Source organism: Suillus paluster (assembly GCF_016628075.1).
Source record: "Suillus paluster strain FC165 chromosome Unknown EDB91scaffold_9, whole genome shotgun sequence".
Lineage (NCBI taxonomy): Eukaryota > Fungi > Basidiomycota > Agaricomycetes > Boletales > Suillaceae > Suillus > Suillus paluster.
This window is the reverse complement of record NW_024537569.1, coordinates 291,846-317,726: the sequence shown is the minus strand read 5'-3', so window position 1 is coordinate 317,726 and position 25,881 is coordinate 291,846. Positions and strand designations below refer to the sequence as shown.

General features: G+C 48.6%; 9 protein-coding genes across 9 annotated transcripts; 6 read left to right on the top strand and 3 right to left on the bottom strand.

Moving 5' to 3' along the window:
• The first annotated feature begins 2,841 nt into the window (after positions 1–2,841).
• EDB91DRAFT_1113550 (uncharacterized protein) lies at positions 2,842–4,501 on the top strand. Its single transcript, XM_041317855.1, has 6 exons — positions 2,842–3,022; positions 3,079–3,142; positions 3,193–3,323; positions 3,351–3,766; positions 3,815–4,153; positions 4,208–4,501. The coding sequence occupies exons 1-6, from the start codon at positions 2,858–2,860 to the stop codon at positions 4,314–4,316; spliced, it is 1,224 nt and encodes a 407-aa protein (XP_041180666.1). The 5' UTR covers positions 2,842–2,857; the 3' UTR covers positions 4,317–4,501.
• A 144-nt stretch (positions 4,502–4,645) lies between these two features.
• EDB91DRAFT_1113546 (uncharacterized protein) lies at positions 4,646–5,592 on the bottom strand. The gene has a single exon (XM_041317854.1). The coding sequence runs from the start codon at positions 5,544–5,546 to the stop codon at positions 4,713–4,715; it is 834 nt and encodes a 277-aa protein (XP_041180665.1). The 5' UTR covers positions 5,547–5,592; the 3' UTR covers positions 4,646–4,712.
• A 1,645-nt stretch (positions 5,593–7,237) lies between these two features.
• EDB91DRAFT_1235693 (CNH domain-containing protein) lies at positions 7,238–9,118 on the bottom strand (the record flags this gene model as incomplete). Its single annotated transcript, XM_041321349.1, has 8 exons — positions 7,238–7,330; positions 7,358–7,560; positions 7,766–7,914; positions 7,979–8,127; positions 8,194–8,453; positions 8,602–8,704; positions 8,844–8,920; positions 9,028–9,118. 8 exons carry the CDS (start codon positions 9,116–9,118, stop codon positions 7,238–7,240), a joined length of 1,125 nt encoding a protein of 374 aa, XP_041180664.1.
• A 115-nt stretch (positions 9,119–9,233) lies between these two features.
• Positions 9,234–11,313, top strand: EDB91DRAFT_1314974 (uncharacterized protein; the record flags this gene model as incomplete). The annotated part of the gene is made up of 4 exons (XM_041325155.1): positions 9,234–9,671; positions 9,745–10,440; positions 10,494–11,225; positions 11,278–11,313. The coding sequence occupies exons 1-4, from the start codon at positions 9,576–9,578 to the stop codon at positions 11,311–11,313; spliced, it is 1,560 nt and encodes a 519-aa protein (XP_041180663.1). The 5' UTR covers positions 9,234–9,575.
• Positions 11,314–11,808: 495 nt separating this feature from the next.
• Positions 11,809–14,118, bottom strand: EDB91DRAFT_1113503 (uncharacterized protein). Its single transcript, XM_041317853.1, has 12 exons — positions 13,802–14,118; positions 13,686–13,748; positions 13,585–13,638; positions 13,166–13,536; positions 13,090–13,114; positions 12,901–12,989; positions 12,762–12,848; positions 12,670–12,714; positions 12,593–12,613; positions 12,297–12,544; positions 11,910–12,243; positions 11,809–11,852 (listed from the first exon to the last, which is right to left on the bottom strand). The coding sequence occupies exons 2-11, from the start codon at positions 13,736–13,738 to the stop codon at positions 12,037–12,039; spliced, it is 1,200 nt and encodes a 399-aa protein (XP_041180662.1). The 5' UTR covers positions 13,739–13,748; positions 13,802–14,118; the 3' UTR covers positions 11,809–11,852; positions 11,910–12,036.
• A 78-nt stretch (positions 14,119–14,196) lies between these two features.
• Positions 14,197–15,756, top strand: EDB91DRAFT_1113494 (uncharacterized protein). The gene is made up of 5 exons (XM_041317852.1): positions 14,197–14,453; positions 14,509–14,768; positions 14,814–14,996; positions 15,018–15,211; positions 15,267–15,756. The coding sequence occupies exons 2-5, from the start codon at positions 14,540–14,542 to the stop codon at positions 15,444–15,446; spliced, it is 786 nt and encodes a 261-aa protein (XP_041180661.1). The 5' UTR covers positions 14,197–14,453; positions 14,509–14,539; the 3' UTR covers positions 15,447–15,756.
• A 1,483-nt stretch (positions 15,757–17,239) lies between these two features.
• EDB91DRAFT_1344893 (uncharacterized protein) lies at positions 17,240–19,365 on the top strand. Its single transcript, XM_041325823.1, has 15 exons — positions 17,240–17,404; positions 17,691–17,799; positions 17,860–17,877; positions 17,930–17,955; positions 18,012–18,037; positions 18,090–18,127; positions 18,191–18,215; positions 18,270–18,281; positions 18,341–18,356; positions 18,408–18,548; positions 18,604–18,663; positions 18,720–18,747; positions 18,800–18,857; positions 18,911–19,134; positions 19,189–19,365. The coding sequence occupies exons 1-15, from the start codon at positions 17,316–17,318 to the stop codon at positions 19,234–19,236; spliced, it is 918 nt and encodes a 305-aa protein (XP_041180660.1). The 5' UTR covers positions 17,240–17,315; the 3' UTR covers positions 19,237–19,365.
• Positions 19,366–20,126: 761 nt separating this feature from the next.
• EDB91DRAFT_875247 (uncharacterized protein) lies at positions 20,127–21,392 on the top strand. Its single transcript, XM_041328678.1, has 5 exons — positions 20,127–20,265; positions 20,331–20,539; positions 20,596–20,795; positions 20,846–21,115; positions 21,170–21,392. Exons 2-5 carry the CDS (start codon positions 20,344–20,346, stop codon positions 21,227–21,229), a joined length of 726 nt encoding a protein of 241 aa, XP_041180659.1. The 5' UTR covers positions 20,127–20,265; positions 20,331–20,343; the 3' UTR covers positions 21,230–21,392.
• Positions 21,393–22,546: 1,154 nt separating this feature from the next.
• On the top strand, positions 22,547–25,559 carry EDB91DRAFT_1113472 (uncharacterized protein). The gene is made up of 10 exons (XM_041317851.1): positions 22,547–22,882; positions 22,958–23,019; positions 23,070–23,153; positions 23,279–23,417; positions 23,557–23,646; positions 23,733–24,283; positions 24,390–24,498; positions 24,607–24,663; positions 24,770–24,874; positions 24,928–25,559. The coding sequence occupies exons 1-10, from the start codon at positions 22,753–22,755 to the stop codon at positions 25,329–25,331; spliced, it is 1,731 nt and encodes a 576-aa protein (XP_041180658.1). The 5' UTR covers positions 22,547–22,752; the 3' UTR covers positions 25,332–25,559.
• The last annotated feature ends 322 nt before the right edge of the window (positions 25,560–25,881 follow it).

The following is a 25,881-nucleotide window of genomic DNA, read 5'->3' as shown; positions in this document are numbered from 1 at the left end:
CCTGACTTCTAGCTCTCGATTGACAGCAGCTGTTACAGGGACTCTCAGACCCCTATCGTCTCCGCCAAAACATCGCTGTCACAACCGCGTCACAACACGTGACAGATGACATCACCGGCACATGACTAAACTGCAAAGCACAGCATGACAGCTGTTGGAGCATGACAGCTCTAGACTGAACCTAGACTGGGATCAATAGAAGCTGCGCCCTTCTCCCTTATCACCCCTACCAATACACTGGTACTAACTATTGTTTATCCTATCGCTTATCATGACAGATAGGGTTATCTGACTTGGACACCTACCGCTGTGCCGGTACCATACCCTGGACCCTTACCGTTGAACCGGTACCCTTATCTCTGAGTCCTTATGACTCACATAGACGCTTACCTAGTTGGGACGCTTTCTGGCTACCCAAGCCTACCCTGAACTCATAGGACGATACCTATATATACCACAGTAGTTAGACCATGTATTCTCTAACTTGATCTTCACTTGTGATATACGACTCTAGCTTCTACTATTGAAACTTCAGTCAGTCATTCTGGATGGACAGCCTCCATTCAGTCTTCCATCATCCTGGTGCTCCATGAAGCGGACACGGGATTGACCCTATCAAGTGCACTGTTGGGAAAGCCGGGCTTTCCCGTAACAGCAGCAGCCTTGCCAATGTCTGCAGCCCATTCAGCATCTGGGCTGAAGTTCGAGAATTTATACTTTGACTCCTTTGGAATAGGTATGTCTGCTGGCAATGCTGCAAGACAGAGTCGTAGTTCAGCTAGTTGATCCTTGAGATGTTGTTGCATTTAGCTTTGCGATGGGGAGGACAATATTTACAATATTTCTGCGACTCGAACTTCACAATTCTTTGGATTCTCAGTGATCTTCCGAGTCGGCAACCAAATCAACTTATATATTTTGACTATGACGAGCCAGGGTGTTCAGAAATTAAGCTTTTTACATTGGTCCAGCCGAACCAGCCGAACTGAACCACTGGACCCAAATTGACCCAAATTGACACCTGGTTTTTGAGGGTCTGAATTTTACCCTGTCATTCACGGTAAATTAGCAAGGCAAATTAGCCAGGCAAATTAGCCCACCCCAAATTCCCCGAACCCTAATCTGAACCATGTTCAGTCGGAGTCGCGCAGTTGAATATTGATATCTGATGCCACCGTTCCGGATTTGTGGGGCCAGTTTCTGGGGTGAGACTCTGGACCAGCCTCTGGGGGCCTCTGCAGGGCCCGTCGGCAAGTGCGGCTGATCCGAGCGGAGTTTAAACTCTATATTGCAATTTGCAAAGCATCGTGCCGCCCGCTGTCGCTGTGAATATGTGCCGACGCGCCCACCACCTGCAGTCAGCATGTTACAGTCTTCCGACAGTGACTGAGAGACATTTCTTATACTACCTAATGCTAGAATTGCGGTCTAGCTCACTATGCTTAGTGTAGACGCCAGAACGAACGGGCTGACCATCACGGTCTTTGGTTGTAGCACGTCCGTGTCAGCCTTATGTTCTTTTCTGCACTGGCAGAAACATGCCACAGTTCTAGGGAAAAATCTTTCGGACCATCCCAAGATCCGACGACGCTGCTCCAATCTTGAGTTAGTATCCCTTATGGGCATATACCATGATCCGCCGTTGGTTTGCTTCCATGTGCACCGAGTGGAGGCATCTTACTGAGCTTGCTCGAGTCAGGCTTGTGTACTTATGGCACACATAGTCTCTGTGAAGCGCTGAGTTTTAATGTAGTTCGTTATAACCCAAACGGACTCCGAAACTCTCCTTTCCTCAACCAGCTCGAAGGCCACGGATGCTCATCTCGTACAGGTTGTTTCACGCATCCACATTTCTGAGCGGGCTAAGGTCTGAGCATTCAAATCCCCCTTGATTGGCCCTAGCGGAGCCCGGCTGTAATCAGCCGCGCGACGTACCAGAAAAGCAGCTTCATTTTTATTTCCCCAACATCCTGTTACAGCAGAGAAGGGCAAAAATGAAAGCTTTGAAAGTGTTGCGGGGATCGGGCAAGCTTGTATCTATCGTTTAGTAGTCCTATCGCGCATGCGCCTGTCAAGAAGGCGCTCAGGGTCCATTATTGAGAGGTCTCGGGACGCTCACTACATGGGCCCTTGCCGCGGCTTACTCCTCCCATCTAATTCACTAGATGATGTTCTTTCGTCCACTCTAGGATCTGCTCCTGAGTCCTGTTGCACATGCAGACTGCTGCCAGTGCAGGTATCCCTACCTCTTTCGGCGAGCATCCTTCGCTCGCCCGCTTCCAGCGTATCCGCTGAGCTTCGTGAGCCGCTTACGGCTGGAGACGATTACACACTGCTATGTTGTACCTATCCTTGCGTACGAGGGATATTATGCGATGGGCCAGTTTGTCCTTGAGTTCACCTCGTGGCTCGCGCATCCTTCATGGATCGTGAAACTCGATTCAGACTACTCTTGGGCTGGTTCTTACAATTTTTTTTGCTTCTTGAACTCCTTTGTGGAGTGTCGTCCTCCCCGGTATCCATGATCTCCACTTGCTACCGAGCTGGTTGAAATGGACGCAGATGAAGGGATGCGACTGTCGTCATTGATGTGTCTTGGTATGCAGTTTCCAATGTTAGTTTGACCTCTCCCAAGTTTACCTGGCAAGGTAGTTGTTTGCTGTATTTGTAGCCACCGCAATCATTATATGCATGTTGCTGGAAGATTCTTGCTATCGTCAGCATCCCTCCTACTGTTTCATCTCACTAATACGCTGAATAATCCAGTGGGATTGCGACATCAGCCCGAGATAAGAATATGGGTATATATAGCTTCGAAGATATGGTGGCGTTCCGCACAACCTGATTAGCCCTCGACATGCAACCTCCAGCGAATAAGCCCGCACCCGCCATCCCATACTTTACCCCTGCGCAGGTTCCTGCGGCAGGCACAGCATTCGACCCCCAGCCCGATGGAACTCCTTTACCAAAACTATTCCAGCCCATCAAGATTAGAGGGACAACATTCCACAATCGTATCTTCGTGAGTTGTTATCTTGATCGTCAGTGTGATGGTGGCGTCACGTCAGTTTCATGCAGCTATCTCCACTGTGTCAATATTCTGCAGATGACGGTCATCTCACGTCTTGGCATATGGCGCACCGTAAGTCTATGATTATCAAGCATCAGGGAAGTATTACTCATGGTATCCAGTGGGTGGCATCTTCACACGGGGCCCTGGTCTCTCAATAATCGAAGCCACAGCAATCCTCCCAGAGGGTCGCATCACCCCTGAAGATTCAGGCCTCTGGAAAGACAGCCAAATCGAGCCCCTCCGCAAGATAGTCGAGTTTGCCCATTCATAAAACCAGAAGGTTGCCATTCAGCTTGCCCATGCGGGCCGAAAAGCATCCACCGTTGCACCATGGTTACGTGGTGGTGGTCTTGCAGCAACTGAGAACGTGGGTGGATGGCCAGAAAATGTATGGTCGCCTTCCACGGTTCCATACAATGACACCTTCCCGGTGCCTAAGGAGCTATCGAAGGCGCAGATTCAGGCCGTCGTCGTCGCATTTGTGGAATCTACGAAGAGAGCATTGAAAGCTGGCATTGACATCATTGAGATTCACAACGCACATGGTTATCTGCTTTTCTCTTTCTTGAGTCCTGTCAGCAACAAGCGCACGGATGAATACGGCGGGAGCTTCGAGAACCGCATCCGTCTAACTCTCGAGGTCGTAGATGCTATCCGTGAAGTCATCCCTGAAGACATGCCACTCTTCCTGAGGTAGGTTTCAGTCCATGATGTGTTCTTGCTCGATCTGATGCCTTGTAGGGTTTCTGCGACCGAATGGCTCGAAGAAGCCCTTCCAAATGAACCGTCCTGGCGTGTCGAAGATACCGTCAAACTCGCTGGTATTCTTGCTGAGCATGGCGTTGACTTCCTCGATGTCTCCAGCGGTGGTAGTCACCCGAAAGCCATCACGAAATCTGGTCCGGCATACCAAGCACCGTTCGCACAAGCTGTCAAGCAAGCTGTTGGGGACAAGCTTGTCGTTGGGTCTGTCGGCGCAATCACCGATGGCAAGATCGCCCAAGAAGTGCTTGACAAAGGTCAAGCTGATGTTGTCCTTGTTGGACGACAGTTCCAAAAGAACCCAGCAACTGTTTGGGCGTGAGTGTATATTCATCGTGAGATAAGTTAATTGATCTGACGACGCGTTGGCAGATTCGCGTCAGACCTTGGCGTCGCGATCAAGGTAGCTAACCAGATTGGTTGGGGCTTCGTAGGTCGGGGTGGTCAAAGTACTCAGAAGAAGGTGGACTGGAAATCGTAACGAGGGGCGGATAAGAATGTCGCGTATACCCGCATTTTGATATATCTTTGCTATTCGCGTGTTCTCGTTTTTGTGTTAGATGCGATATGATAAAATCTGTCCCACACTTCCGAAGTTCAGCAAGTTCGGGTGGTTAAAATCGGGAGCTGATAAGAGATGACTACGCCATGAGTGTACCTTGGAACCAGCATATCATGTAAAACCAAAAAAAAAAGTTAGTTATTGAAGCTTCAACGCGATCAGAGACGCCTTTTCCATAAATTTTCCATTCACGTTATGGAACTTATCACGATATCGGGACATAGCATAGCTCACAAACGACAAAACTAGGGAGCTGTATATAAGTGAAATATTTACATACGCGTGGACTTCGACGCTGACGACTAATCCTCCTTTCTACCCAGACACTGTTCGCAACCGACGCTCTCTCTTCAACTCCCGATCTTTGGTGAAAAAGTGTACCGCACGATGATATCCTTCCTCGAACGATTTGTTGTAGATCGGGTTTGTGACCAGGGTGCCATAGTCGTCTTCTTCGTCTCCGCTGTCCCCCTCTCCGTCTTCGCCAGCGAAGTGGAAAATTGGTGTGGGAGCTTCTGGGGTGAGTGGTTTCAGGAGTTCTTCTGGCGGTGGAACCTCATCATCTACGGATCCGGAGGGAGTTATCAACGGTGAAAGCGGTGCAGCCTGGCGGAGGGCTTGGTCACGCTGTACAAGACCAATGAGTAGCTCCCAGCGAGCATACCAGCTCATCTCCCAAGCGCGGTTAGTCTCCCATGCACAAGGCGGGGAACCTTTTGGAGTTCCAGGTAGTGGAGATCCATGATGAGCCCCAGTTTCCAGCGTTTTCTTCTCGAAAAGTGTTTCGTCATCAGCAACAAGGGTCATATCCTCATCACCGCATGTCGTTGAACCAGTCGAAGACTGCAGGCTCTCTGAAGATGCAGAACCTTGCATATGTTCGGAAATAGGGACAGCCCTTTGATGCATGTCAAACACGTAGAGCGTCTTGTGGATAGTCCACAGCGGAAACTTGAAGAAGCACCGGTCGACATTGGCAGAGTATGGATCACGGAGCGCGGAGATGTCGCCCACACGAGGGTAGATCGACGAGTTCAAGTCCTGGGCAAAGTCTCTCGATGCATACCCCTCAAAGTCACGCTCCAAGCCGGATGGAGGTGCGCGGAATTGCGATAGCGGCCCTGAGACTTCCTGAGCGCCTGAAAGCATGATGCCGGTATACGCGCCTCGAGGGTCTTGTGCGCATATACCGTGGTCTGCCCGCCGTTTCACTTCTTTGGCCTGCCATTCCAGCCATTCGTCATGGCGTGCTGTCCAGAAAGACTTTCGATGCAAAAAGGCACTCCGTGAAAATCCGTGGTGAGGATAGTTCAGCCGCTGCGTGTGGATACGTGACACAGGCGTAGGAATCTGCACCTTTGGCTCTTGTGAAAGCGTAGCATGGCGCACAGGCTCTGGTGCAAAAGGCTCTATGGTGACTGCCCGAAGTGGTGGTGGGGCGGATGGGGGCTCGTTTTCTAAGCTTGTCTGGGAATTTGTGCTGTGTTCATTCGCGTAAAGGATTGGCAGAGCAACGAAAGGCGCATCGTCGTCGTCGTCCTCCATGAACTTCGCACGTGCCTGGCCGCTACGAAAGAAGCCGCGTGTCCACTTGACCCTTGAAATCGGTGGTTCTGCGTCTACGTCTGATTCAGAGTAATTGAGAATGTCTTCTTCTTCATGAAAGAAGTCGAGTCTACTAGGAGAGCGTGGCGGAGAGATCAAAGTGTCTGGCTCTTCAGATAGAGAGAGCTCTGTGTATGAATCGTGTATCACGTCCTCTGGAACTTCCGGGGCAACGTGCACGCCAGAGAAATGAGGCATTGCTGTAATTAGGATATGAGAATAGCAATTGACTTGCAAGGATGGCGGAGGAATAGCAGATGTGAAAATAGTCTTCGGTTGCGGGTTGTTAGCTGTTGGGCTGGCGAAGGAAGTGTGATGTACTTATCATGTCGGCGTCGCGTCGTGTACAAACAGACATACACAAAGGACGCGATGTGCTCACGTGAATTGAAGTCACTCAATACATTTCGTGGACATCCAGTGGACACGCTGAAACTTTAGACATGCACTCGCTACTAAGTATTAGCCACAGGGCATGGCGTAATGGAAGTTTATCTCTCATAATCTCGTGGTTTAAAAAGGTCTTTGACCGCGGATATTTGGAATGTGAAGTGACGAGACAGGTAAGAAGCTCTCTTTCTATCTGACAGCGCTTGAAATGTTCGGCAGCGAGCAGTCGTATGACCTGACTCCAAATTGCGAACTGTAGAAGATTTTGCATGGCGAGTGCCTTGGAGTCCCTGGTGTACTGAAGGTGGGTACTTCATACCCAGCCATGACTAACACATCCTCGCATGTGGGGTGCGCAGCGCAGTGCGTTGCAAGTATTTGTTGGTTGGGTTTTGCGGGTCCAAGATGTACCAGTGAATATTTGGTAGCACCCCGACTCCTTCGCAAGGGACGTATTCACGGACTACACAATTGAGGGGCGGACGATCACTTTTATTTCGAGTGTCAGGTAACGAGTCGCATGGCATTTTTTTAGTCACCGTTACTTTTCTGCTAGAGCGCGGATGCCGCTATGGGGCCTGCAGGAGGTACGAGGCTATTGAATGCAACCGCGACTCTAACGGACATTACATGGATCGTTGCGAGCATCATCAATGTCTCGAGGACGCCGACGTCTGTTGTGTCTTCTAGGCCATGTAGCGTTACACCATATCATACAGGTACAATTGGAAGAATTGAAGCGGCATGAGGAAGCGTCCGGGATACCACAAATTGTGCTACTTACACGAATGGTGAAAAACGATATGATAGTCAAAAGCACGCAAAACGTACACCCATCAGGTCGGTCATATAGACAAACTTGGGACTTCTGTATCTTTCTCTTTCTCAACTTCCTCCAGTTTCTCTTCATGACCTTGAAGGACCTCCTCATCGCCCGACTTCAGCTCCGCATTTCCACCACGCACCAGCCCAACTTTCACCTTCCTCATCTTGTCCACACGCTCGGAGGTGGGCGCTGCATAACCAGCGAGGCACGAGACCAAGCCCGGTCTCCTTCCTTCGTTAAAATCGGGCGCAGAGATGGTTTGGATAAGCGCCTGCGTTTCAACACTGTGCACTTCGATTGTGCCGTTTGGAAGAAGTGTCGTTAGGTAGGGATAGTCGAGGCCTAGGTAAATTCATTCGTAGTTATTAGTCTTAGAACTTCGCGAGGGAAGCACAACGACGAGACAAGTCACGAATGTGAACGAGAAAAACATTCAAGAACTGATGGAAGTGATTTATACATCGCTCAGAAAGTCGACAAGTGTTGGCGAGCCAGAGGAGCTGAAGCAGCAAGACGAAATGAAGTTCGTATAAGAGATGACACTTACAAATGGACACCGGATGCGCTGGCCACTGAAGTGTTCCACGCGTAGGATCACCCTCACCGGTAATGAACACACCAAGTGTGCTCCCGCCCGTCCAGCTCAGTATAAGGAACTCAGACGGAGATATCACGAGGATATGTGGTTTAATCGTACTTTCAGCCGCGAGGACAAGGTCAGGGTCAGTCAGAGTCAATAAGGAGACAGATAATGTCTTACCCCTCTGTGCCTTGGACCTGGGTCACCGGGAGTAGCTCAAACATCTGCGCGCTCGCAAGATCGATTATACTGTAAAGATCTGCGGTTGCAATGCACAGATGATGCCCTGAACGCCGAGCACGGGGAGCTTCAGTTCGGAAGGGAATATCCTACGGGCGAACGGACGTCAACTGAACAGAAAAAGAATGAAAGTGTAAAAGAACAATGAAACCAACCTTCGTATATGTTAACTTCTCCTCGCCCAAGCTAAACATTGCGATATTGTTGCGCTTTATCACGCACATCTCGATAGCATCATTTTTCCCTCGGTCGGTAGGAAAATTTGTTGACATGGAAGTGGCTCTGGTGGTAAGGGAGGTGGCGGCGGGGCGCTGAAGATGATTATGGTCGACTGCGAGAGCTTCAACATGGCGGATGGGTTTGATGTTCGGAACGAGATCAAGCGAAGGGAGGGTATATATGTGAACTTGGCGATCTGCAAAGGTATATCAATATGTGCTCGGGGATTTACGCAGATGTCAAGAAAAAGTATGACGTAGTGCAGACAGCATCTTAAAGTTTTACGACGCAATAAGCCGTACACCATAAACCAAGCACTCAAACATGAAGATTATGCTACGCACCACATAATATTAACGCCCTGGCAATGCAGGGTACGAGGATGAGCTCGTCGATCTGCTTGCCCGAAGGGAGGCTTTGTTGCGAGAGGAGAGTGTAAGTGGCTAGCTGGGCTAGGTTAGCGTGGTGTCGCAGATTTGAGTAAGGAGAGTAGCGAGATAAGACAAAAGAACAACTGAGAGTTGAAAATAGAAAAATCATAACATCTGAAGGATAATGAAAGGATGTTGCACACATTGACACCGACCTTAGTGGGATCTGCGTCTGGATGGATAGAGTAGCGCAGGAGCTCGCCATTCGAGCAGCCTACGTATATTTCGGTCCCTGCACTTGGCGTTAGCACTGGTTCTTGAATCTAGATTAATGATTAGGGAGACCAAGGAGGTTGAACGCAAGAAAATGGTCGTCTATGGCTATGGTCGTTCACGCACCAAAGGCCTGCGCGCAAGTGACAGTCCCCGCAGTGATGCTAGGGATGAGTGGTTGGAGGAGGTAGGGCGGCACGTCAAGCGGATTGGCCATGTCGCTGAATATTCACAGTCGAATACTAATTACGATGAATGACTCAGATGAACCAAAATGATTGGCTGACTACACCTTTCAGCCTAAATTCCTTGTAATCACACCTCTTTGATCAGTCACACTAACATCATTGTTCGGGTAAGTTTTGCTATGTACAACCTCACTACATACAACCTCAAAATCGAGCTAAGTACCTTTGTCCATGCTTTGACTGAATCATGGCGCCGCTACAGTCTTAATCTTTGTCTGTTCGTTTCCTGAAAGTATTTAAGCAGAGTGGTCTCGACAATGTGTCACTTATTCAGTAAGCTCTGAATCACATCTTTTTTTGGAACTCTACTACTCTCAAGACTCAGGCTACTACTCGTTATCGTGTTTGGCAACCGACTTAAGCTTCGGTTAGTTCTTCGAGTCCCAACCTATTAGACGACGGACCAAGCTCAGAGCTGAGAAGGAAATGAGACGCAAAACAGGGTTACTGTCTCTTCCCGAAGAACTCCGGTCTTATATTCTGAGCTTCCTTCCTTGGCGAGATATTCTTCGTTGTACATCCGTGAGCCGCTATCAAATTACTGATCGGTGTTGATCGTCTTAGATAAACTTTGATACTGACGATCATTTGGCAGCTATGTAAGGCCCTTCGTCAGACATACATGTCATCTTCCGAGCTTCAGTACATCACTGAACTCGGTGGCCAACAACTGCTCCCTGTATCCAACAACTACATTTGTGTTTCTAAGCGTCTACAACTCCTGAGGGACAAAGCCTACGCATGGTTCAAGTTTGACATCGAGCGCTCTTTTAAAACAATCTCTATACAAAAACAATTCTATGAAACAACAAAAACGTTCATCGCCGATGGGCATGCCTGCTTCTGGAACCCATTTATAGAGTCGGTCAAGATCTTTCCAATACTACCGAAGCCCTCACAGCAAACTATCGAGCGTGATTTCTCTCCGGGATCGCTTTGCTCAGTTCCTAACCAAAACAACATCGATATCTATATGGACCCAGCGCAAAACCTACTCGCCATCGTCTATGCCATTAGAGATGATAGTTTCCCGTCTGATGAGAAGTTCTATATCGACCTTGTGACCCTGGATGGAGATGGTACCCACCCGCAAGCTGCGGGACGGACACTGTTTCTGTCCGAGTTGTGCCTGCCTGATAACTTTCTAACACAGAGTTTGAAACTCGCGGTTTTTGGGAGGCATATCGCTTTCCGGCGCACCCTACCATTGTTTGATGAAACAGACGAGCCTTTATTTAAGTCTATATGGTGGTTGCAGATTTGGGACTGGCAACACTCGACGACGTCCAATGTGAGCCTTAGTCAGAATCACTTGATAGACTTAACAGTTGACACTCGATCTAGAGTGTCCTCAGTAGCCCAATAACAAATCAAGATTCTTACTATCCAATGGACTTTTGTTTTCTCGGAAACGACAGATTTTTGATTGTCAGCGACAGTTTAAAGCTCTATTCAATTGAGGATATGTCCCGGGAACCGCAATTACTGGCGTCGTTCATGTTGCCTGTATCAACGATGGACATACGGTGCTTCACTCCGACGAACGATATCGCACGTAGCTCATACCCGCAGATACAAGCGATGTGGACGTCAGATCCTAAAAATCGACTATTAGCCCTTGTCATCCCTTCAAGTCTCGACTTCGTCGTTTCCACCAGGATTTTCTTCGAGCCTGACTTCCAAGGAATTACAGTGCCAATACCATGGGAAGATTGGGGTCCTTCAAATACTCGTGTTTTCCCGCACGAATTTCCATGCAGACTTGGTGTCAGTGGGAACAGAGCCCTGTACGCATTCCCTGCAGCCGGCGCGGCATTAGATGCATTCGATATTGCCGCGGAGTACAGGTTGCATTTGATGGACTTCAGCCCATTAGCTGTTAAGCACTACCAGCAAGGCCTAGGAAGATTGGTAAATGAGCCGTCTACGGTAGAAACCAGCCAGTCAAGACAGACTCTAACAACATCCTTGCCCTATGTCGAGTTCGTTTCGAATAGAGGGTTCAGTTATGGCGAGGTCATCGAGATATGGCTCGATAAAGACAAGATTTACTTGTTCAAGGAAAACATCGACACAGTAGGTTCTTCCTATTTCCCAAGGAAGTGCGACGTAGTCATTGTTTATCCAGAATAAGTTGGATGAGCTAGAGGTCATTGAGATTTAGAGTAGACGGTGTATGATACAGCTAAATCTGAATCGTTGGCCTTCAAGTCGAGACCTCAATATCAACGAAATTTGCAAGATAGCGATGTAAGCGAAACAAGAACTATTGACACAAAGCAGAGGCCTTCAAAATTTCGTATAGAGAGTATTACTTATGTCCAGAAAGCCCATCACCTCAGTTTGGTATAAATATGTGTGAGATAGTGATGACTTTAGAGTGTCCATTGAATGTTAACCCACCATAACACGGAAGGCTATGCGGGCGCAAAGTGCAGACAATCAAGCTCTCGTGCATGAGCGAAAAACGAGCGCACCACCGCCATAATCCTTCTGTGCAGATCCTTGATCCACTTCGCTGCCGTAAGCACGCTGCCAGATAAGTGCCCACACTCCGTGCTGAAATTTGAATCTCCCAACGTGTAACAAGACCACGCAACAAGCACCAACACAGTAAGCGCTGCGACACCCACAGGGACAGAGGGAACCGCACCCGAATGACTGAAACATTCAGTGAAAAAAGCGAGCACGAAAAATATCATACTATCAGCAGTAGTGAGTAACTTTGAATTTGACAAGGGAAAGTGTGATCGGACGTACCCCCACATAAGTAGCGCGTACGGAAGGCTGTATATGATTGCAAGCGTTTCGAGGCCATGCTTGGGGTGCACTAAACTCTCCAGGTGCGCTTGCTAAATTGAATTCATTGTTGAAGACGGCAACTAAGTTACTCGTTCAAAAGACGCACCGCGTTATCAACCATATCTGGACCTTGAGCGTAGCTTTGTCTCGCGAGCTTCACACCGAGTAGCATGCTCCCAAAGCTTGATATCACAGACACATAGCTCGCGACCTGTGACAAGGAAGATCCGGCACCACTATCGACGTCCTTAATCCCCAAAAACCCAACATTCACACTCAAGAGCACCGTCGCCTGATCACTGACATGTCAACCTAACTCACGGTCGCTAAAGGGGAGGAGCTTACGAGCAAATTGAAATCCTGCATCTCAGCATTCAGCTTCTGAACGAAGGTGCGCCAGTCGATGTAATTGACAATAGAGTCAACGTAGAGTTTGTGAAGAGAGTAGACGTGCTCGTAGGGGGCATTGAAGAGCAAGGGTGCAAGACATGTTATCATAATGGAACGCTGCTCGTAGGTGTCGCCGTGTACAGTCTGGTCACGAGAGAGCCGCGCACCCTTCTGCCCATAGTAATTGAGGTATTGACAGTGTTCTGGTGCATGATGTGGTAAACATACTCAACAAGAATCAGGCCACGTACTAAAATGATTCATCATCCTGGCTGAGGGTTACACAGTCATCAGTGTCGATTTACCAACACAGGACATGAATATTTACCAATGAAACATTTATCATATGCCGATTGAATGCAATTGTCCTCCACTTGATATGCGATGAGTTTCATCATCTCGGGAGTTGGTGTGACCTACCGTCCACATCTTTGATTAGGTCCAGAGTATTCTTGAGGACATCCATGCTCAAAGCACAAACCGCCGACACCTCAGAGGTCATGCAATCTGAAGTGTGGAATGGAGCTTTCGTATAAGATCCGCGTGGTAAAATTCTTACCACTTATCGCAAAACGGATTATCTGCTGCAATTCTCGAAGGACCTGAGAGTCGAGAGCACTTGCGTGAGGAAACAGATCGATGTGCTTCCTACTCGTGTGAGCAGGCACCATGCCTCGACTGAGTTGATCAATACAATAAATTTTGGTGCATGCAATTGAGTTTACTCACAAGCTGCTGTAGTGCGTACCAGTACTGGGCCTCCAACTCGATTCCTGCATATGTTCATCAGACACGGCAAAAAATGAGCACACCCAACAACCGACGCTTATGAGAAAGTTCAGTGACCCCACTACATTCCCGCAAGATGACAGTGGCATCGAAGTTCTGCAGCCAGAATAGACATCTATTATCGCGGTGCACGAAGTAATACCCTCCTGTAATGGTTTCCCCCTCATCCATAAGTTCCACAACGAGGTCCACGTTCACCGGAAAAGAAGAATAGTGACAAGCACGGTCATAGGCAAGCTTTGCCAGGTTCTCGATTGTCTCAGCAACCCCGTTACGAGCGAGATCTGCCTGAGTCATAACGCGAATTTTCCGTGAATACTCGTCAAAATCCACCACGCTCTCATAACAGTAGTAGAGGCAGCCTTCAGGATGAACATGCACTTCCCATGCAGGAGGAACTGGTCTCCTAAAACATATACATAAGATACTACAGTGGCGATATGAAATGTGTTACTTGATAGGATCCGTGATCATTGGCGGGATGTTGTAATCCCTAGTGTTTCTCGGGCTGTGTCAGCAGTCAGATATGGTCTACCATCTTCAGCGCCGACCTACATAGTATCTCTGTTGCCTGTGTATCTCTGTGCTTGAACTCCATCGGCGGACATGGGGCTGAGGCTGAAACACCCATCAGAAGATGATATAACATTGCGAACGCCGGATTCATTGACTGGGCTAGGTCTACCTGACTGGTGGAACGTTGGAAGACTAGAGGACATGTTGTGTGACGACTAGCTGCTCAGCACTCAGCATTAAACCCGGAGGCACCCGGGCCAAATGCTGTATACTTTGAGTTCCATAGTTTCGGAATTTTGATGCAGGATTGAACTGGGTTGTCCGATCAGATCTGGGCTTGGACCTGTTTTTGCACGTTGAGGTGGCAGATAGAAGTAGATAGTGGCAGTACTTCATCTGTGAGAGGCCTCTCTTTACGTTGACAATTTGAAGCTTTCCCTAGCTTATTTAAGCGAGCGCTCTCATTGGTGGAGATGACTAGAAGTCCGAGACTATACCAAACAGGGATCGTTCAACGATAGTTTTTCGACGGGTCCAAACACTGATGGGCCCAGTCACGGTGGGCGAGCTTCTGCCGCAAGCTCTTGCCAAGTGACCGCCCAACCAAATTTCAGCATCATTGCATCCGGGTACGACCCTACTAATACGGTTCAAGAACAATGGCTGCACAGCTCCACAATTTACGGTCACCGTAATCTCAAGCTGGCGTCTACAGCCAGTCTGCCAGATCCGGGCCAGTCGCAGATTAAAGATGCGAGAAGTCATTGTTGCATTTCTATACTGCGCTGCATCTCGGTTGTGTTCTAAGTAAGCACCAAACTTGATTCTATAAATCATGCACTCACGAAAGCACGCATTGCAGTACACCGTGGCCCCGCAGTGCATGAAGCAGGATGCTTCAAGTTGCGCCAATCGGAAAGCTCGTGTTGATGATTTGCCTGATCATCGTACATCTCCTCATCATTAGTGAGGTATCATCCGTCGAGGTTCCGGATGTATACAAGGCACTTCTCAGTCATTTTGGATTGACTGCAGCTGCCTTTCTACGGATCGAATCATACATAATGTTGGGGTTAATCTGCTTTGTTACATCACTCCATGCGGCAGACCTTCTACTCGAACGTAAGTCCCTCTTTCCTATGCTTATGATCATTTCGTCAGGCTCAGGTTACTACGCAGGCGTCGTATCGCATCATCCTACAATTCATGAAAACCTTTGTAGATGGCTGTCTTCAGGAGCTCCGTGGCTTGCTTTAGGAAGTCAATGGATGTTCTGTGTTACGCGTGAGGCGATAGACATCCAGCTGATGTCTCGAGCTTCAAGTTGGTGGATATTCCTACCGCAGATGAGTTGGGTGAGAGACATCTAAGTCCCCTTGGCCTCACAAGTTTGGTCGATATGCCGCAACTGGGAAGAGGTGGTAGACCTCTCGTCTGGCTCCGCTTGTCAAGCTCTGTGCTGCGTAGATGACATGCAACATTGTAGTCCAGCTGCGAGTCGGCGAGGCGACTGGTCGTCGAAGACCACGCACCCCGAGTCGACAACATGTGTCATATCCCCAAGGGTAGGTCACATTTTATCTCGCTCGCTTAATGTCCTTGACGTCCTTTTTACAAAAGAGCCCCATCTGTGATCTGAGAGTGGAGAGTTATAAAGAATACCGCCTGAACTGCAAATACCGCAGACCCGTACACAAGCCAGAAAGATGGCAATCACCATATGCTACAGCGAAAAGCCGCCGCCACCGCATGTGCTCTCCGTACGACCACCCCCTTGCGGACGCCCAACCCGTCCAATAAAGGGCAGTACAATAGAAAAACCAACAGGGCAGAACTTTTCATAGTATCTCCCGTAGGTTTGTTTTCAGCATCTTTTTATTTATTTGTCTCCTTGTATGTGTGGACTCTAAACCCAGTTACACGTCTGAAATAGTATACCCTCGACGATGTCGTCTGTGGAGCCTATAATAGCACCTAGTTCCATATAACACATGTATGTAATTTGAAAAGAACGCATATACGACTACATCTACCTTTGTTGGTTCTGGGCTCATCAAGTTGTTAGCAGCTACCTGAACTTCCTCGGGGATTCCAGATACTCTGGCGACGTGAATTATGCCGTATTTCCCTCGCACACAACAAGTTCCCGCATCGTTGGGTTTGCCATACTTGACTTTATAATCTTTGCACTCCGAGTTGTTGGAACCTTAAGCTCACTCTATCCTTAAGCACACTTTAAAACATGAACATATGGACATGGTACCGGGCAATTAAAAAAATGCGACCAGGTATGTAAATACCTCGATGGCTCAAAAGAATCATCGCGCAAGTACGGCCGAACAGCAGTACACAAGCAGAATTAGTGAGAAAGTACGGAGTTACTTAAGGTTGGGAGAATGGCACTTTCATCGAACGGAACATTTGGCATGCCATCTATATTTACCCCAATTTCTACCGGCGAGACGCATGCTCCGCACATGCCATGCATGCGCAAACCGTTGGAACGGTTCAGTTTCCGATGACCCACGGGCTCCCACGGGTTCCATGGAGTTTCGTAGGGAACAAGAACACCCACATAAATGATGTTTGATATTGCGGCCATAAGTAGCCCCTGGTCGTCGTAGAATAAGTGCTCGATAGCCGGGATGAACACGTTCCATGTGTTTATGGTTTCGCCCTCGAAGAACTCGGATGTTTCGTCGTACAACTGTTGTGTTACGTGTATGAGCACGACGAATGGGTTCGAAGGCAGAGCAGTGCACAAATACAAACTGACACGAGCGTAGCGTGTCGCGAAAATGACGATATGGTGCCTCTCGTGTCAAGCTGCAAGGAACAGGCACATAATTGGTAGAAGAGAATGTGCTGGACACCAATATGTATAGGTATTTCGCTGTATTCCGACAAATGACGAGCAGGGAGAAGAAGAGATCAATATCCATATAGCCAATGATACAGTGACCTTGCTGGCGGGACATGACCAGATGTGAGGTGGAACTTTTTGCAAGACATCGTTGAGCATACGCGAGGAGCAGCACTGGGCACGTAATGGAGGTGGCAGGTCGGAGGGAGGCCCGTCAGATCTTCAGAGGTGATAAGATATTCATGAGTTGGGTCCTGGTGCGCAGCGGAGAAAGAACGGTAGTTCTGAGAGGTGTGGGAGCAGACACGCTCACCTACATCTCACTCAGTGCTACATACTCAATTCAACTGTTGTGGAGTCACTCAAACCTAGAATACGAGCCGGAGCTTCAGTTCTTTAGTTAATCAGCGGTGATGGTATCAGTGGGGGCCCGGGGCGTCCTCAGGATCGTTCGCACAGAAACTTTGAATCTTTCCTGGTTGGTGACGACGTGCCGCAAAACTCATGTACAGGCGAGTCCGTCACATCATGCATATTATGCATCGTACATCATGACCCTTTATGACCTCCCCCAAGCTTATGAGTTCTGAACTTTGAAATGTCAAGGATTCCCTGCTTCCTCGGGGGGCTATGCCAATCACCTAATATGAATGTGCAGCCAACGTATCGGCGCTCTGCCAGGCCGTGATGGCATCACAAAGAAGTTGATCTTAACCGAAAATCATGCGTTATAGCTCTATAGCCTCACTGCGGGATATATAGTAAGAGAGAACTACTGCGTTGCTGACAAAATTTCCTTGTCAACAATGTCTTCTTCAACGCAGGGTGTCATCCCACAACTCAACCTCGGGAATACGTATGGGGCACTTTTTATCGGGGTTATCTTTGCAACGATGTTAGTCCACCATTTTCTCACCAGTATGCAGTCGAAACTGAGCGTTTCCCGTCGTCGTAACTTAATATCACGGAACAGCCTATTTGGCGTAACAAATGTTCAAGTTTTCATCTACTTTCAGACACATAGGCACAGGGATGACATTCTATAAGCTGGTTGTACGTCTATGTTATCTTCTTAGTTCTATTCTTAAAATTGTTTCAGGTGATCTGGCTTTGGTAGGAATCACTTCGAGTTGCAATTATCGAGCATGTCGAGATCACGCATTTACACCCTGCCATTTTAGGACACTTGATGCTCTGCACTTGGCCTTGATCGTCCATTGCGTCTATTATTATTTAGTGACCAACTACGCGAACATTGCTGCACTCCCGGAAGTTGTATGGAGTGCCAAAGTGAGTTACTACTTCGGTCCTCCGAGTAGCCTCTCCTAGCATATTGATGAACTCGTGCAGCTTCAGGTCATAGTCGACGTAAGTCGTAATTCCTAAGCTCCGTGATCCGTCCTAGACATGCACTTCACAGATGCTCGTCATTTGGGGGGTACATATGTACGTTCGATGTGTGCGGTGTTATGTGCAACACGTAATGCTGTCTTTGTTCGTAGCCTATATGTTCATCGCATATGGATAGGTATTTGTTCACCCAACGAATGCATTTGCCACGACTAATGTGATGAACGTAGTCAGCAAGGGCCGATCAAGAACTCTCCCTATAACAGTGGTGGGTTTACGATTGGTATTCACATAATATGTCATTTCATTCTGTCGATCCACTATTGTGTAGGGCATAATTGTGGTCCTGGCTTCAGGTGGGTCTGTCACCTAGAAACGCTCCTCGCTCGGTCTTGAAAAAAAATCTTCAGGTGTTGGCACCGGTGAGGACGGCTCACATGTTACTCTTGTTGCTGGTTCATATTTTTTTACCCAATAACAGCCCTTCTTTGGGGAACGTGAGCGAAACAGCATACCCCGTAACTCTACGAAGTGCTGATAGCGAGTAGATATCAAACCCACATGTTCGTGGATTTACTTAAAATTGAATGGGCGACATACTCGACGTTAGGCACGATTTTCTTGATTGATGTTCTTATTGCATCATCACTATGCTATCTCCTCGCTACCTCCCGTACTGGGTTCCCCAGGTAAGGCATGGTCCTTCCCCTGTCGGGACCTGACACACTAACGTGGAGTACTTAGCACCGATTCCTTCTTAACAAAACTCATGGGTTACACCATCTATACCGGCTTTGTGACAAGGTATTCTTCTTCCAGTGACTTCCACCTACTTCTACCTTGACTTATATTCTGTACAGTGTATTCTCATTGATAGCTATCATCACAGTGAGGTTCCAATCATTGTAATGTCTGTCTCGTCTCTAAGGGTCTTACACAGTGCGCAGCGATGCCGAAGACCTTCATCTTCCTCGGTGTTGAATTTTTAGTGGCAAAATGTATGAGCAAAGCATTCTCTCAGAACTGTCCTAACCAGTGGTACCGTTTCCAGTATTTGTCAATTCATACATCGCACTCCTGAACGCACGATACTACCTACAGGCCAACGCAGACAATATTGATTCTTCCGAGTTCCACAACCGCCACGGCGTGTACCGCCCGGAGCTGTGCATGGGCGCGTCACAAGACGAGAGCTTTCATGCACCTCAGAAGAATGTATTTAAACAACCCGACGATGATGTGCTACGTATCACTCGACCCGTTGAGGCTACCATGGTTGGTAGTTGCATTAATGTTGATGGAAATGGGCTAAATGACACTTTACCACAGCGGCCGATTGAGACGGCGATGGAAATGGATTATTTCTCATCAGTGTGATTGATTAGTATCATACGCATGGATCGTTGCATGCTTGTCTCGTCACGGGACAGGACTCGCAAATAACTTATGAGCTCTCTGTAAGTTATCGCAATGCTGGGAACGAGAGGAATTGATCCACCATGTGCTTCCTAATTCGCTGCAAGAGGAGTCGTTATGTCCAAAACAGTGGCAGGTCTCGGGCAACATGACTTGTTACTACAGCCAATTTGCCTGACGAGTGCAACTACTGACCAACAGGGCAACCCAAAGAATGGCAATATTACCCGACTCTGAGCCTCGATATGCTAAGTGCTGGCTAGTGACTTTTACCAGTGCTAGACATGCGACTAAATAGCAGCGCCAAGCATTGAATGAAGGCACGTGAAGTCCGAAGAAGTTGACCAGGAGAAGGATCTAGAAGGACGTCTTGAAAGAAACTTATCTCGACAAACTCTCCACAAGCAGAGTGATGAACTTCATGCACATGGTCCAATGCAACCACCAAGGGCCAACCCGGCCCAGCTGCTCGGTGTCAGGTTCAGAAGCGCCCATGCTGTAAATTCTTCTGCTGCGGAAATTCGGAATGATTCGAACCCCTTCCCATGTGCCTGACTGCGTTTGCTTATGACACCACAGTACTCAGTACTCACTGTCAGGCAGGGTCGCACACCTTCGCAGAAGAAATGTATGTTAATATGAGTCATACATTTTGAGACACTTTCCAGTGCGCTCTTGGCGTCTATCCCCCCGCACGCGAGGCAAACAACAAGGAGCTCCTCGAATATCGGCGGCGCAGCGACTACGTAAAGTATGTATTACTCAAAAGTTGTACTTGAATTTGAGCCTCATAATGCATCCAGGGACGACCCTATGCACATATGAAGACTTGCAGTCAGCGTATAAATAAGGGCCGTAATACGGTTCAAGATCGGGGGCTGCGCAGCTCCGATTTTCGACGCACAGCCAGCTGCAGTCTCAGATAGCATAAATATGCTCAACGGCCATCATTGCGTTTCCATACCGCGCTGAATCTCGGTTGTGTTCTGGGTAAGCATCAAACACTTGACTCTATAAATCATGTACTCACAAGAGTATCCATTGCGGCCCTGCAGTTTATAGAGCAGGATGATTGAATTGGCTGACCGAGCTATACTGACACTTCGTAATATTACCGATACTCTAGAGGAATGTCGTGATCACCACATGTCTCTCCATTATCCCTTCGCATCTCCTATGAAATCCAAGTTGATCTTCGATCTCGCGCCACTTTCCAGTGGAAACCGTACCATTCTGTCAAGCTCTGGTGATAGCCTACTCGAACGTCAGTCCTCTTTGCTATACTTGCAGTCATTCTGTCAGGCTCAGGTTACCCCACAGGTGTTGACGCACATCGTTCTACAAGTCCAATTCACCGATTGATGGACTGTAACTGGCAAGAGGTGTCAGACCTCTCGCCAGACCTTGCTTGCAAAGATCTGTGTTGCGCGGATGACTTACATCCTCTTAGTCACTCGTCGCCGAAGACCACGCACCTCGAGCTGACAAGGTATGACAGTGAGTTCAGAGCATACAGTTTGGTAGGTCACATTTCATCACGCTTGTCCCGTTTTTAACGTCCCCTTTTCAGATGGGCTTGTTCTGTCAGGGAGTAGAGATAAAATATGAATACAGCCGACCCGCACGCGAGCCACTAGCAGAAATATGGCAATCACCAAACATTGCAGGAAAAATCACCCGCCGCCGCCGCCGCCGCCGCACGGTGCTTGTCCCATTCTTAACGTCCGTTTTGCAGAAGGACCCCAGAGTGGAGATGAGCTGCAAATACCGCCGACCCGCACGCAAGCGATACGTTGTAAGAAATATCACCTGCCGCCGCGTACGCTCTCTCGCAGTAAGGGTAGGTCATATTTAGTCATACCAAGTTGCCCCGTTCTTGACGTCCTTTGTGCAGAAGGACCTCTTCTGTGATCCAAGAGTAGAGAGGTATCGAGTAAAATTAACCACCAACTGAATTGCAAACACCGCGGACCTGCACACAAGCCATAAAGATGGCAATCAACATACATTCCAGGAAAAATCACCCGCCACCACATTGCGGACGCCCAATCCGCTTAATAAAGCCAACACAACGGAAAAACCAACAGGGCAGATTCCAGAACTTTTCATAGTCCAACCCGTAGGCTTTTTTCTCATCTTTCTATTCATCGATCTCCTATGTGCGAACTCTGAACAGAGTTTAGAATTACGTGTACCAATAGTCGTTATACCCTGTACCATAGTCCCTGTAGTCTTCGTTGGCTCTGCATCGCTTAGTGCATACTCTATTGCCTATAACACATGAACATCATGAGTTTCAAAAAAGAACGTGTACATCTATTCAAATTCACCCTTATTCTGGACTTGCCAGCGGCCAGTGGAACTCTAGGGGTTCCAGATGGGCCACCTGAGCGTACAAGACATTGGCTGCTCTGGCAACATGATGTTTTCCCAGCACAGGACAAGTTGTTCCGTAGCGTTGGGTCTCTGACCTTGACTTTATATTCTGGCTTGATTTTGACCTCGCGCTGGTTAGAAATTAGAACCTTGAGCGCGGTTTATCACACACATGGACGGGTGAACATACCACAATGCAATTAACTATAACATTGCCAAGACGGTATTCCAATGCGACCAGGTTGATCCCGATACGGGCGGTCGCCAGTTAACTGCGCATTCACCCATCGACCCACCTGTTAGGCGTATGTTCTCAGACGCAAATACTGTCATACTTGGCGGGCCACGACACCCGAGGCGCATCACGGACGGGGGTTTCCGGTATCAATCGAATTAGACTATGTAAGATGCGGCACTTACCCATGTGCTCTCGTTTTTGGGAGTCTGATATCTCTCTTCAGAACTCTTTTGTGGTCATCCACTCACGTCACTAGCAAGGCGCCAGGATAGATTTGGTTTGCTGCACAACCTTTATTGGTAGAAGGGTAGTCACCTGCAGTCGACTCTGACGTCAACCCGCGGTGTTTGAGGCCTCGTGTGCGAATATCAAGGCCTTAGGCCTTAGGATCCAGACCGTCCAATGCCGTCCAATGACGATACTCGCTAATTTACTCTCCAGAGCTCCAAGTCCCAACGTCCTGGAAATGATGTCTTGGTAATGGCTCATCTTCGTTGATAGATGCCAGAAAACCCAGCGTATCGACTGAGATCGATATGGATTAGATGGATCCTACCAAGCCCAGAGGATAGGCACCAGGGATATTTTAGTGTGAGAGTTTCAAGTGCAAGAGCGTCAAAACTGAAGATGATGGGGCTGGAAAGGGAAAGGCGGAGCGGTCCTTATGTTACTACGCTGTACTACGTAATAAGAGGAGCGGAGCGCAGCGGTTATTATCCAAGTCATGTACCACATGAGCCGTCCCGGCCTACAAGTTCTTATCACCCTGCCATCGTGCCTAGCGCTAGACCTCATTCTGTTTTAACTCAAACTGTTACCTGGATATTCAACGCGAAGCTCGAATCTGTGAAATACTGATTAGTATGGCACAACGGAGAGCATCCATCTCGAGGACCACGCGTGTACGGAGCCCAACAGTCGCTGTAACCGCGGATGTCCCTGCGGCAGAGGCGGAGAAGTGGGTCGGGCAGTGGGCACGTGTATTGGCTAGGGGTGCGTCTAGGTCTATAGCAACGCGTTCCATCTCTGCTCCCAATTCTGTGCCAGAATGCTGACGGATTCATACAGACTTAATCGATGTGCGCATAGTCGAAGTAGACGCAGACATGTCCGTCGAGGATGCGTGCGATGTGAGTTCAGCGCTGCGCTCGGTAAGTACTCGCGCTGACTCTCCCTCTAGCTCCTTCTGCAAGAAGACATTCCGTGTCTCGCTGTCCGCGCTCTTCCAGAGTCAGCAGATGCGCCTTATCTTGGGCTCTTTGACGTGCGTTGTTATTTGGTTAGTTCCATCACCTCGTCCAAGCTAACTTGTATCCCCCTCTATACCACACGGATCATCACTATGTTATGCTATTGCGCAATAATGTTCATTCGGAAACATGCACATAGTTCTCAGATGTGAACGCCTTCCTCACGCTTGCAGCGACACGACACACGATCCCACCCGCAGAGCTTCGTGCGAACTCGCGTGCCGACCAGATCATGAATGCAGCGCGCGAAGGAAGTGTACCCGTGCACCTTGTTAGCAGTATGTGTCGAGCTTTCTTCATCATATTTCAATGTCGTGTTTTATGACCTGAATCTCTTATTCTACGCCACGAATTTTGACTCTGTATCTTTGGCTTCTTCCCATTTTCTCTCGATATTGACGTCCCTTTCGCTCGCAGACCTCTCGGAGAAGAACTACCTGGAGACTCTTCCGAATGACGCCAACCTTATTTCACTGCTTGGCGTTTTTGCGAAGGGAACCCATAGGGGTGAGTCTCTTGTTTACCTACTTGTTTCTTCACTACTGACGCCATCCCCGCTGGTTCTATTCTTGTGACGTCTCTGAATCATGTAGTGCTTGTCGAAGCCACCCCACCCATCGCTCCCGCAGAGGGTAACACTGTTCCCGAGGCAATAACAGCAAGGACCGCCTACCTCGGTGCAGTCTCCGACCGTGCTTTGCTGGCGTACTTCGCCAACTTTGCCGCGCAGCCGGACACTGCCGTACTCACCCATTCTCTGACACAGCGCCCACACTCACCTCGGCTATCGGCCTCCGTACAAGCATCCACACAGCTTTCCAAACCTTCTCAGTCGCCTAAGCTTGTATCAGCCCTGACAGCCTCCCGTCCTACCCAACCACAACCCCAGCACCCTCCCTCTACTTTCACGTTTGCAACGCTTCTTACGTGCCCCCTCCACTCACTTGCACTTCCGTCGCTTCAAATGTACGCGTCTGTTATAGCTGCTACAAGCTCTTCTACAGTGCTTGACGCGATGCGCCTGATGAGCGAGTGTGGTGTGAGCAGTGTAGCTGTTGTCGATGATGGCGCAGGAGGATACGGAGCTGGATATGTATCCTGGGGTGGGCTCACTGGAGCGGTCAGCGTCACTGATGTCGGAAAGGTATGTTTTCTTCGCTATCGCCGAAGTTTTGAATTTGATCAGTTTGTTTTCCACTTCCTTCACGATCTTACTTAAATATCTATAAATCACTACCATGCGCATACAGCTCGTCGTCCCCTCAGAGTCTAACCACATCCTCTCTGCGCCTTTGCACCAGTTTGTTGCGCAGATCAAGGAGCCGGATGGAAGCACGGATGGAGCAGACCGGTATCCTGGTTCGTACTTTTCCTCTCGTTTATTTTTTTTCATTCGACCACAGCACCTCCTTGTATGCTTTGCGGTTGATATTTGGGTAGTTTAGCTGACGTTGATGGGCTACACAGTATATGTCGTCCTCCCTACCAGCTCGCTCTCATATGCGATTCAGAAATTGCTTGCGAGTGCGTGATTTTTTGCTCCAGTTACAGAATTTGATGGACTAATTACCTGATATATTCCTCCCTCACATATCTCTCGTTGGCCATGTTTCCTTCAATGAATGATCAGCCAATGCACACCGGCTCTTCGTAACCGACTCTGACTTCGAGCCCAGCTCATCTCCTGGGACGCCCACGGGCGGCGGACTGTGCGGAATTGTCAGCATTGTCGATAGTGCGTGTTTCAGATTATTTTGCTTGTTTGCGGTCCTAATCTCGACCATATAGTTCTCTCTCTTTTCGCACGCATCGCCAACATCCCAAATGTTGATCCCACACAACGCATGCGGCACCGACGTGCCTCATCCTCGTCCTCATCTTCACACTCCTCGTCACGGGGCGTTGTGAAGGACCTATCACGCTCCGGGTCGCTCGCACACGCGCAAACACGGGATCTCTCACAATCCAGCAGAGATTATGCGCGCTCGAGGTCGAGTAGCAGGACGAGCATGCGTCTCAGCCCAAGCCCACGAATCATCCCAACTGCAGATGTGAGCAGTCCTCGTCTCGTTCCGAGTTTGGGGCTGGGAGACGTTAGGGATAGTCCGCGGATGGTGCCGACGCTTGGTGTTGGTGACAGAAACTCATTGGTGGGCTTAGATTTGGGGGAGCTTGTGGGACGGTGGGAGTGAGCGTGACGTATTGTGTGTTTTTCTATCTTTCTTTCTTTCTTTTCGTGGTTTGTTCGACGTTCGTCGTGTAGCAATTACTTATGGTTAGCGGGTCATGCCTTTTTGTACAATGGATAATGGCTGGATGGTGGCGAGTATGTTGGTTTGTAGGCGTTTGTATGTAGTACCAGTTATTCTAAGCAATAACTCCTGAGCTGCACTACAATTCTAATACTTGTTTGTGAACACTATCAAGATGCTTGTCATGAAAGCCTGACTTGCCCATATGTGATTAAGTATTGTCATAACATGACATCTCAAGGTGTCAATGGCCGCTTGCGCATTTTGTGCGGAGCCTCCACCCCTTGTTTTTATTTTGAATACAAATTTCGTCTTTGAGAACAATAGTTACTCTATATAAGACATGACGTGCAGTCATAGGGGCTCTGCAGGTGTCCCACGAGCTAGATAGATGACTCGGAATGCCCCGCATGCTTCTGCCAGTGGTCCGCCTTTCGACCCTCCACCAACACTGCCGTATGCTGCCGCAAATTCGAAACAGCGGCATCAG